A 12,096-nucleotide genomic window follows, 5' to 3' on the forward strand; every position below is an offset into this window, starting at 1 on the left:
CTTTATCTGCAAAATGGGAGCTATAATAGAATGAGCCTTTAGGATGTTTTGAAGATAAATCGAGACACTAAAATAAATTTGAAAACAAAAGGCTCTGCAGACAGTCTGACATGTAGTAAGTACCCAAGAAATGTTAACTACTACTAATATTATTTATTCACCTATATAGTTTTGCATTATATAATAGCTATTTTTAAATGATCTGACTTTCTGGCTAAAGTATGAGTTTTTTGAGGATATGAACGACATTGTTTTCATTTTTTTAATCTACAAATTCTTACATATAATAAATGTCCAACTTATTTCTTTAACAAATGAGTGAATAAATGATGTCTTTTGAGTGAACAAATAGAGGCTTTCAAACAATAGAAGGTAGATTTAAAAGAAAGACAATAAAATGGTAACGATGGATCACGTAACAAACAGAATATGGGAATAAAATGGACCCGACTGAGAGAGACTATACATGAGAAAAAAATAATTCCAGACATAGAGAGGAGATTTCTCTGAACATTAGAGTGGTTGTAGGAAATGAACAAATCAAATATGGCTTGAGTTCAGGCTATGCAGCTCATAAAGATTATGATGTCTTCAGATATTTTGTTTTTGTTTTACAATTTGATAAATAGGCTGGGCACAGTGGCTTACACCTGTAACCCTAGTACTTTGGGAGGCCGAGGCGGGCAGATCACTTGAGCTCAGGAGGTCGAGACCAGCCTGGGCAACATGGTGAAAACCCATCTCAAAAATACAAAGCATTAGCCAGGCATGGTGGTGTGAGCCTGTAGTCCCACCTACTCAGGAGGATGAGGTGGGAGGACCCCCTGAGCCCAAGAGGCGAAGGTTGCAGTGAGCAGAGATCGCGCCATTGCATTTCAACTTAGGTGACAAGGTGAGACTCTCTCTCTCTCTCTCTCACACACACACACACACACACACACAAAATTGATAAATATTTAGATAAAACCCAGAAAAACACCTACTGTGATCTAGAAGAGGCAGAAAAATAATTATAATAAGAGCTGCTAGATGCTTGATATGTTCCAGGTATTGTTCTAAATGTTTCTGTTGTTTAAACTCATGTAATCCTTAAAAGCAACCCATGAGATAAGTAGTATTCTTTTCATCCCCATCGCTATTTACAGATTAAAAAACTCAAGCCCAGGTAGGTTGAGTAACTTGCTGAGATCACACAGATAGCAAACAGCAAAATTGAGTTGTTTTTTTTTTTCTTTTAAAGACAGAGTCTCACTCTGTTCCCCAGGCTGGAGTGCAATGGTGTGATGTTGGCTCACTGCAACCTCTGCCTCCTGGATTCAAGCGATTCTCCTGCCTCGGCCTCCCTAGTAGCTGGGACTACAGGCACCTGTCACCATGCCTGGCTAATTTTTGTACAAAACTGATATTTTTTTTTTTACCCAAAGAATAAAGACACAAGACTCCTTGGCTTTAACCATCACACTATACTGTGTCTCTAATAAAATAGAAGGGTAGGCAGAGAAGCCAGACTGCAATCCCAAACCACCATGGACTCAGGAGTTAAACACGTGTTAGTGATCATGAGGAGCACCTCTGGTCTCCAAGGCCACCACGAGCCAAAAGGCATGGCCAGCAGTTTGTAACATGTGTGTTCCCTCTAACCCTTATTTTGCACTTTCTCAATCTGCGGCACATAACACAATGGCTGTGGAGGAGGCAACTGAACAAACATTTGTCCGGTGAATGAGTGTGTGGCTGGATAGTTTGGTGCCGGTGTGTATGATGTGCTCACAGTATATATGATACGCCAGTATGTATGATGGGCCAGTATAGAGAACATGCTTATTTCCTTGGCAGACTGAATTCTTCATGCTTCCACATTTGATACATTGTCTTTAAAAATCTAAGGACAATTAAGTTTTTTCAAGATGAGACAACTTGCCTTGCAACAACATTCAGAGTAATGCAAAAGAAATGTAGAGATAATCCATGCTTCAGAGAGTACCCTGGGAGTTGAGCTGCAGTGAATACAGACTTGTGTGTCCCTTTCCAGGGAGTCTTTCAGGATTGTTGCTGAACTGTAGAGAAAAAGCACAATAGCTGTCAGAATGAAAGGAGAAGCTAGTACAGGCGCTCTCCAAGGGAATTAGAGACTAAGGACTATCAAACTACCACTTTCCTCAAGAGGAATCTACAAACAGTCAAACAAAGACAAAGTCATTGCTAGGAATTTTTTGGTTGTGGCTTAGCATAGATCTGCCTTTGATCAGACTTTAACTTGAAATTCCTGCATATACCCCAGTTCCATGCACCCTGCCGCTTCTGTGGCGAACATTCAGGAGAGTCAGAACTCCCACTCTTTCTAGATAGCTGTAGCCGCCTAAGAGTTAAGTTTCAAGGACCATATATAAATCACAATACAAGTTTCAAATTCAGCTGTACAAATAAAGTGCAATCTTGAAACCCAGTGAAGATGAGTGTTGAGATCTTTGCACTAGACATTTCACTATTTCTAGTATTTCTATATTCTCCGTTGTAACGCGGTGATTTCATCTCTTGTTCAGAAAGATCTTAGTTATAAACAATAAATAAAATCAATTTTTTCCTTCTTTCTCTATGCTAATTTATCATTTATGAGGAATGCTCCAGAAGCTGTTTTCATGTTTAATAGATACTGGTGGAAAATAAATTATTTCTAAGTTGAATTTTTAAAACATCACTGTACTTACATACTCTTATAAAGAAAATATCTTTAGCTTTCAGTCTCTGAAGGAACAAAGTCAAAACTGCTTGAACAAGTATCCCGGCTGGAGGAAAAACTGGAGGCTGTTGTGGACCACAAGGAAGCCAGTGGGGAACCATATGAAAAAATGGTTCTTGTGAAAAACCAGGTATGTTGTAGAACAACGTCATCTTTATTTTAATAGTTACCTAATTTTATATGAACTGATAATCCTGGAAAACCATTTCAGTCTGGATTAAAAGTTCATATTTTTAAGTTCACAATGGTAAATAACAATATTTGTATTTGCTAAAAGTAATTTTATTCCCTGATGAATATTGACATAAAATTTATTTTGCTAGTAGTAGTTTTAAAGTTTGTTTGATATGTATCCTTTTGAATAATATTAGCTGAATATTCTATTTATTTTATAAATGGTATTGACTGCACAAATGTCTCTCAGTTGTCAACGCTGGAGTGTTTCTTTCTGTGCAGGAAAACAAGAGGATCATAACATTTGGCATATGTTTCTTAATCAATTACTGTATAAAAAATGATTAATCTCTGAATATCTGAGTGTTAAAATATATATCATTATATAAATTTAGCTCTTGTTAAGTCCAAAGGGTTTGCATCTGCTCTTGGAATATATGAATATGCTCTCATGTGAAGGTGTATATATATATATATATATATGCGCAATATATATGATATACATATCATATATATATGATATATGTATCATATATATATGATATACATATATATGATATAGGGGCATTTGCATTAACCATAGCATGTCAAGCTAACATTATCTTACTCAGGCATATCCTAGTTCTTAATATATTTGTGTGTTTTTATTTTGGGCTCTTTCATAAAATGGAAGAGAAATAGGAATGGTGGGATGATTTCTCTAATGACGATTTTCAAAACCTGTAGCTGAAATAATGCTGCCATTCACAAGATTTGAAAACTGATACACATTTATGTCTGCAATAGGTTGAGTATGTAAAAGAAAGAGTTACACACTTAGTTTCTAAACTTGTCTCCTTTTCAGTGCATCCAGAAATTGCAAGCTGAAGTAAAAGCTTCCCAGGAGCAACTTACAGCCCAGGTAAGTGTTTGCCTCCTTTTTTCATCGCTTTATTTACGTCATTGTTAGCTTGGAAATGAACAGAAACTGGAAAGAAGTTATAAATGAGTTTTGCCTGGTGCAAACCAAATCACAAGGCTAAAAATGAGTAGTTCTACTGAGTCTACACAGCTTCTTTTCATACCTAAAATTCTGATTTTTGTGGATGACAAAAATTCCAAACTGAGCTCTTATATATAATCAAATGGCCTAATCAGGTGCTATCATGAGAAGAGAACTGCAGGGCAGAAAGATGAAGAAGCCAGCCTAGTTGGGTGAGTAGGTAGAAGTGGAGAGATGTGGTAATTATTGACCCATCAGATAAAGGTCTAGAGAAGTGCTTCTTAAACTTTACTGTATGTAAGAATCACCTGATAGCTTCTTAAAACAAATTACCCAGATTCTGTTTCCTGCACACCTAGGGTGGGGCCTGGGAATTTGCACTTTTGGATGATTCTAGATTCAGACAATGCTGATGCTGCCAGTCTTCAGGACACACATTAAGTAACGTTGTTTTTTATACATACATATATATATTACATATATTTAATATATATTATAATATATATTTTGTTTACGTATAAATATATATATTCACTCTGCCCCAGCCTTGTGATTTTAGGCAAGTGACTATATAAACCAATCAGAGTGCATAGTTGCCCATTTTCTCCTGCAAGTACTCGCCTGAGACAGACTCCATGAATTTCTACGGCAAATTTCATTTACACACCAGCTTATGTTTGCTCAGAGAACAACATGTGAGCATCTTCTGCCACCATGCCCTGTGTGTCTGTGACCATAAATCTGTCACCCTGCCACTATTCCTTCCCAAGGATCTGAACAATAAATGCCTTAGACATCTCCTCAAAGACTTGATTGCCATCCTTTTGGACATCTTTTTCATCCACATCTTGGTGGCTATGGAATGATTTCTTGATTAAAGACGCTGACCAATCACGTTAATGACCAATCTTAACTACACCAGGCTCCTCAGACAGACCGGAGACCTATGAGGTTGCCCTCCAAAAGACTGCAAGATAATACATTCTGGTGACAATTCCTTTGGGGTTTGGAATGAACTGACTTGGGTAAAATATTGGTAATTGTCCCCATTTTTGGGCTGGAGAAGAGAAAAGCTAATCTGCTGTGGCAGTTAGCAGAGCTTTTAACTCTAAATTCAGAATCTTTTTTGGGCTTGTATGCTCAATTGTCCAATATTGAAAATGACTAAGGCTTGCATTTGTAGCACCGTGACATATTTAGACAGAAATATGTCTCATTAACCAGTATTTTGTTGCAGATGCCTTTCCCCTGGTCTCCCCCTGAGGGTGCCAGATAATGACTATTGTCAGAGGATGTTCCGTCATGACAATTTGATACCCACAGTCATTCACATGGAAGGGGCTTTTAGCTCAGGATTTTATATGGAGGGCAAATGTATTCACTAAGGCTCAGATATTAGCTTCCAGCATCTCTTTGTGAAAAACAGATGAAAAAATCATAGCTCCTGGTGCCTTAGGGAAATTCCTATGGTGTCTCCTTTCATTGCCTAGTTACTATGGTTGCTATTCCCATACCATGCTGTTAACTGCTTGAGGCTTGTCTGAACTAGGATTGCTTCCCTGTATTAGGGTATTGATACCAATGACTGAGAGTTCTCATATGTAATTGTTCAACATTCAGGTTTCAATATAGCAGCGTATTCATCAAGGTTTTGCTTCAATATGTCAAGAAAAACTTAAATGAAAACAGTATTAACAATAGTATTTATTGAAAGTGGATTATGTATTTTCTATGTGGAAGATATTTCACGTATCTATTTTAAATCTCAACACAAGCCAACAAGGTAATCATTAATTTTCAGAAAGAAAATGGAATCTTAAAAAGATATAGATCACTCGTCACACTCTGAAACCCATGATTTTGCTATTACAACTTGCTGTCTCTCCAAATTATATTCTCTATGTGCCATTTGAGGTATCAAATGGTGTTTATCAAGGCTCTATCTCCAACCTCCTTTTCTCTTTCTGTTCACTTTTGGTGATTCAGCAGTTCATAATGCTTCAACTCTCACTCCCATGCAAACAAACTGCCTTCTCCCACAGCAAGTTCCTTCTATCTTAAGTCTCCCCTGATTAGAGATCCGTAGTGTTTTAATGAGCATTTCTCAGAACATTGTCCCTGAAGAAAACATTCCATAGGATACTAAGAGGTATTCTGAAAAAAAAATAAATAAATAAACAACAAAAGTTAGGAAAGAGTGTTGGAAGCAAAGTTAAATGGGTTTATTTCCTGCAAGAGTTATCCATGTACAAACAATCTCCAAGAACAGGCTGTTGTCTGTCATTTTTCCAGAAGAGTTTGATTATGAATGGTGATTTGTAACATCCAGGTTTAGAGATGGCTGGTATATGGCATCAGATTGAAGTACTCTAGTTCTTAAATACGACCTGAATGTCTTGCTGACACCTCAGACTAAGCATATACAAAGCCAAGTTTATCATCTTCTGTTATTATCTCTTAAATATGTTTCTCTATTCGTATCCCTCAGCCATGGTGGATGATATCACACTGTTATTTTTTTCTAGATTCAAACTACAAAGCAGTTTTAAAATCCTACCTCTCTCTGCCTCTGTCCTACTTTGGTTAGTTGTCAGGCCCTGAGTATGTCTGTACAAGTTATCTCACTTTCATGTCTTCTATTCCATTATACTGCCACTTCTCTAGCTCTTTCTGATCGTCTTATATTTTAATTATTGTAACTGTCCCCAAATTGTTAACATTTGTGAGTGAATTCAGAGCCTCCCACAACCTCACTCCCCGTTGCAAAGTAGTCCACTTGCTCTGACACCATCAAGCCCTATTGGCAGAGAAGAGAGAGGATAAAAATCTGTGTGTAGAGATTTGGAGTGGGTGCAGAAAACTAAACAGAGCAAAAGTATATCACTCACAGGGTGAATGTGATCTGCTGGAGGGGCAGAGAAGAGAAAGGGGATTAAAAAACCAGGGTGGTAGGAATGGAACACTGAAGATGGGGTGAGGGTTCTTCTGGAATAAGAGATGAGAGTTCTGAGGATGCTGAAGATTAGGAAATAATTTGAAGTATTAATAAGAGTTGCCTGGCAAAATATATACTCGAACCCCTTTAAGTGAGAGTCCCATGAAAAATCTGAAATTTCTGTTTGAGGTGTGCCTCCTTAATGTAATACCTGTGGGACTTGACCTCTATAATAGTCTCCTGGTTTCTGTGCCTCCATCCTGAGTGAAGTTTCCAAAGCGTAGTCCCTGCCCCTCATCTTCTCTTCTCCCTCACTCCCCTCTCTCTGCCTTACACTGAGCCTACTAGTAGAATGGAGCTGCTGTCTTTCTTTACACATCCAGTATTATTTGATGTTCTGTGATTTTTCTCACAGTATACTCTTATACTGGAATAACCTTCTCTCTTCTCTTCATTCAAATAACTCTTTTCTGTCCTTGCAAGACTCAAGTTAGGTACCAACTTCTCCCTTAGTCCCCAGATTACTTTCTGTGGGTCTTCACAGCCTCCTTTAGATACATCTATTTCAGCTGTTAAAATAAACATTTTAGGCAAATTAAATTTAACAGAGTTCATTTGAGCAAAGAATGATGCCTGAATTGGGTAGAAATCAGAACCAGAAGAGGTTGAGAGAGCTCCATCCAGCAGCATGAGTAGCAAGCTTTTATAGGCGAAACACAGAAGCAAAGTAAAGACATTATCTGTTGGCTACCTAAGTTAGGTATTTGACTTATTTGGGTGTGGTTGGATCAGTTGGGTGCCTGTGATTGGCTGAAGCTCAGCTGTTTGTGATTGGCTGAAACCCAACTATCTGTTACAAAAAATATACTCCTAAGTTAGGTTTCAGTTTGTTAAGTAGGAACTCAAAATAGGGAGAGAACCTCAGGCCAGTGGCCTCCCGCTTGTTTAACAGAGCTCAACATACTATACTTTGTTGACATTATCTGTTTATATATCCGTTCCCCCACTAGACTCCAGGGACATTGAAGGCAACACTAAGAATGTGTCTCTGAATGCACTACACTAAGTACAGGGCTGGGTGCATTGTAGCTACTCAATACATTTTGCTGAACTGCATTGAATTTTACTCTGATCATGTCATTTCCTTCGTTCCAAAGCCTTGAGTGAGACAATGCTTCTCCATTATCCCAGAATAAAGTCTAATTTCCTGACCACGGTGTTTATCATGCTGACAGTGGGGACCTGACCTCCTTTCCTGCCTCATCTCCATCTCCAACTGCGACCCCCAAGTGCACCCGGCATCCCTGCCCTAGCAGCTTTGCTTGTAGTTCCTTGCTACCCTGAATACCTGTTCCTGCCATTGATTTTGCCAGACTTTCTCCATTCTTTATCAAGACTTTTTTTTCCAGAAAGTTCTCCCTGACTATCAATCCAGAAGTAATCTCTCCTTCTTTGGTGCATTCACAGCACCTCTCTGAGCCTCTTTACAGTCATTTTTCACACTATGCCCCACAAGAGAATAATCTGATGTGGTCTCTTTTTCAAGACTGCAGGTTCCTGAGGAAATACGTCTGTTTATCTTTATGACTCCCACAGTGTCTGGCTCAATGTCTTGTACAGATTTTATTGAAACGAATTGTTAAAATGGCTAAAATAAAAATAAAATTATTTTGGCATCTGTGGGAGCATCCTTTATATATCAGGGAAAATCACTTTATGAAAAAGGATTGTATTCCGTGAAGATGTAAATATTACATCAGACATTAATTTAATGAGGCTGACACTTTCAAGATATAACATGCAAGTGACAAAAGGTAAGGATCTCTTAGAGGGGAAACAGAAGGGAAAAAATAGCAGAGAAAGAAAACACAGTTTCTGGAAATTTCTATTTCGCGTGAAATAAAAAGAGTTTCTAAAGGAAACATGGTTTTAACATGAAAATTAACAACGTAATATCTAGGCTTGCTTTTATTCAGAGTTCACTGCTCTAGAACTCAATAGTTGAATAATATTATTGTTTAATCAAATTGATAGCTATGAAATGGAGAGGAAATGAAAGCCTTAACATTTCAGAGTTATCATTTGCTAATACTTTGAAGATTAAAATCTCATCCCATTAAATTTACAGTGCCTAGTCACAACTTATACTTCTAAAGAAATTCTTAAGGGTTGCCCCTCCCAGTGCACATGTGGGCACACAGCCTGAGCCACCACCGGGCTAAGCTGCCTTGGGCATCTTTATCACTCCCTCCGGTGATTACTTATCCGCTTAACGACCTACATGGGATAAAACAAATATTTGAAGTGAATGTTTATATTTACTTAAAGATATCTGTTCATCTTAGGGCAATTTGAGTTAGGAATAGGGATCTTAATTAAAAAATTCCTTTTAAAATTAATACCTTCCAAATTATGGAATCCATATGTTGCCTATGTTTAGTATTGGCAGGTATAAGTATGCTCAGCCCCATCTCTTCACTTCTTCATTGATGACCTGAATATCTGCAGTACTCCAGATGTCTGCCTCCCCTCTTTACCTCCATTTCTTACTTCCTTCAACTAAGGCCATCCCATGTCTCAGTTTCCAGCCACCCACAAGACCTGACAAGGGCCAAAAGCTCTGTAATATTCAATGGGCTTATTGCAAAATGGAAATCTGGGTAATTGGGTGGTAGGCACCCAAGTGTGATGTTATTCTCTATACCGTCCTGTATGTTTGATACATTTCATAATAAACTAAATAGTTAAAAACATCCAGATGAAGGAATCCTTCAAATGAATCATACAGCATGCTTGAAAGTGTAGGACAGATGAGTGAATTTTGGAAACCAGAAGATCCTGAACCACAGTCCCAAGGATCCACTGAGGCCTGAAAGCTCAGGGTGAAGAACTCAGGGCATGGGAGGCACCCAGGACAGGGGTCTCCCAAAATGCTGGTTTAACTTCCTTTCCTCCTCTAAAGAAGCTATAAACTGCCATTTTACTTTCTAAATTAAGAATCTACAAGAGCAGACTGCTCCCTCCTAGAATTCCAGGCCCTCTGCTAATTGACTTGTTCCTACCATAACAGAGGACATGGCCTGTTTCCTTGGGTTTGGTTCTGTTTTGTTTTGCTGCCTAAGCAGCCACTGACACACCTTTGGCAATAATACCCAGATATTCTTTACAATTGCATCTCTCCCTTTATGTGCAATCTTCCAGGGCCAGTCATTCAAAGAACTCCGTCAGCTACTAGCTGAGGAGTAGACATGTGCCAACTGGACTCTTTCTCCAGGGACTCAGCACATTAAATTCAGGTGAGGAAAGAGAGATAAAACAGATGGAGCTGGTACATTCTACCAGGGATGCCCAGGCATCATGGTGAAGTAGCTTATGCTGCTTGAACCAGAACTGTCCTAGATCCTCTCCATTTCTGAATTTGTTTCCTATTGATTTTAGGAGCTACCCACAAACCCTCCAGTAAATTCTCTTTTTCTGTAAGCTAGCCAGAATCAAAGTCAGTTGTTTATAACTGAGAACCCATCATTCTTCTTTTATCCCAGTGGTTCTCAAAATGTGGCTCCTGGACCAGAAACATTAGCATCACCAGGGACTTTGAAATGCAGATTTTGAGGACTAACCCCATTCTGCTAAAATCAGAAACTCTGGGAAAAGGATGCAGAGTTTTTAAAGTCCTGTAGGTGATTGTGATGGTGGCAAGATCTGAGTTGCACTGCACTGTCCAGTGAAGCCCCTAGCACTTCCAGCATAGACCCCTACTTTCTGACCAGGACATCGTCCCCGACCAGCATCTCACAGATGAAGCTGGCCTCACGGGCCTCACGCTCTTTGTGCTGAGATACTTCTCCAGCCTGGTTCCTAGTGCAGTGCCGGGGATTGAGACTTGGAGACATGCTGCAGCACACAATACGTGTTTGTTCAACTGATGAGTCAAATGAGAATGATCTTCCTGCCCTCCCTTTCTCAACCCCACACTTCTATGTGCTCTAGAAGCATCACTTCATTCCTGAGGCTTGTCATGACTAATTCTACTGTACAGTGACAGCAGTTAATCACACCTTAGAGTCACATAACAATATACAGCTTCCTAAATGCTCCCACCCACATCGTGTCATTCGTATTTCACAATAATCCTATGTAGTAGATATCACTCCCCTTCCTCGATCAGAAGAAGAAAGTGAGAGTCAAAGACACAAAGAGCCCCGCTCACAGTAAATAGCTGGTATGTAGCACAGCAGACGTGCATGTAGATATTCTGACTGTAAAGCTCCTGTTTTTAAAGCTGAATTTCACTTCCAAGTCAGGATTTTTGCTGCATATATATGCCAATGCACTTTAGTGTTTAACTTTAGTGTTAAAAGATCATGTGGGACTCAGACCACATGGCAGAGTTAATCAGTGGTTATAATAGAATTCTACCTGTGCCAATGAGGAATGGGGAAATTCCTTTCCTGTGGGCCATTCTCTTAGGGCCACATGTACATTAGTCTAAATGGAAAATTCCTCAGTGATTATTTATGAACAGAACCAGGTGGTACTGAATGATTGCACTGAGATCAATCTGGGGAATATTTTTGTTGCATGTGTTCATTACATTAAAATGAGCCCCTCTCTGTATCCCACCTTCCTTGGTTAGGTTATCTGCACTGGATGAGCATTTAGCCCTTCATTTTAACCCTTTATGTGCTTACCCCATGGCCCATCTTTCCCATGCTGAATCTGGAAAGGTTGAATATCATAGAAGAATAGCAGAAGCTTTCAAATTCCATTAGTGGGTGTTGCTGCCAAGCTTCTCTGTGCGCTCAGAAGAGGAAGGGTTCTGAGCTCTCTTCACATCAGCAGGTTGATCCTAACCTAGATAGAATCAGCACTCTCTGAACTATGATCCACTGACAGATCCTGCCCAGTTAGACGTAGTTAAGAAGCTAATCTCTAACACATTGAGGCAATATTCAAAGTGACACTTTGGAGCCCCACCAGGATATTATCTTTTCCTTTCCCCATAAAATAGCCAATGCACAACAAATTGCTCTAGAAGCCGCTAATTAGTCGTTGGGTTTACTAGTGAGGATGCACGGAGGGGCAGGGACCTAAAGTTTGAGTTGGGTTCATTATATCACACAAGGTCCCTGGCTGGCACCCAGGAGGCTTATTTTCCCCTTTCTGATCAGATCTAAGTCCTGTTTCCTCATTTTCTATAGATGATGAATAAGTTGAAGCTTAACAACCACGTGTACCAATTCCTGCACCGCACCCCCCCCCCCC

The 12,096-nt window shown here is 39.2% G+C and overlaps 1 protein-coding gene across 1 annotated transcript in view; it reads left to right on the forward strand.

Moving 5' to 3' along the window:
• The window catches only part of CCDC192 (coiled-coil domain containing 192), a 243,827-nt gene that overhangs the window by 91,331 nt on the left and 140,400 nt on the right, over positions 1–12,096 (forward strand). Inside the window, exons 4-5 of the mRNA XM_003900059.5 lie at positions 2,736–2,870; positions 3,759–3,815. Coding sequence (XP_003900108.2) covers positions 2,736–2,870; positions 3,759–3,815 — 192 coding nt within the window. The remainder of the gene's footprint in view (positions 1–2,735; positions 2,871–3,758; positions 3,816–12,096) is intronic.

This window comes from Papio anubis, chromosome 5 (assembly GCF_008728515.1).
Source record: "Papio anubis isolate 15944 chromosome 5, Panubis1.0, whole genome shotgun sequence".
Taxonomy (NCBI): Eukaryota; Metazoa; Chordata; class Mammalia; order Primates; family Cercopithecidae; genus Papio; species Papio anubis.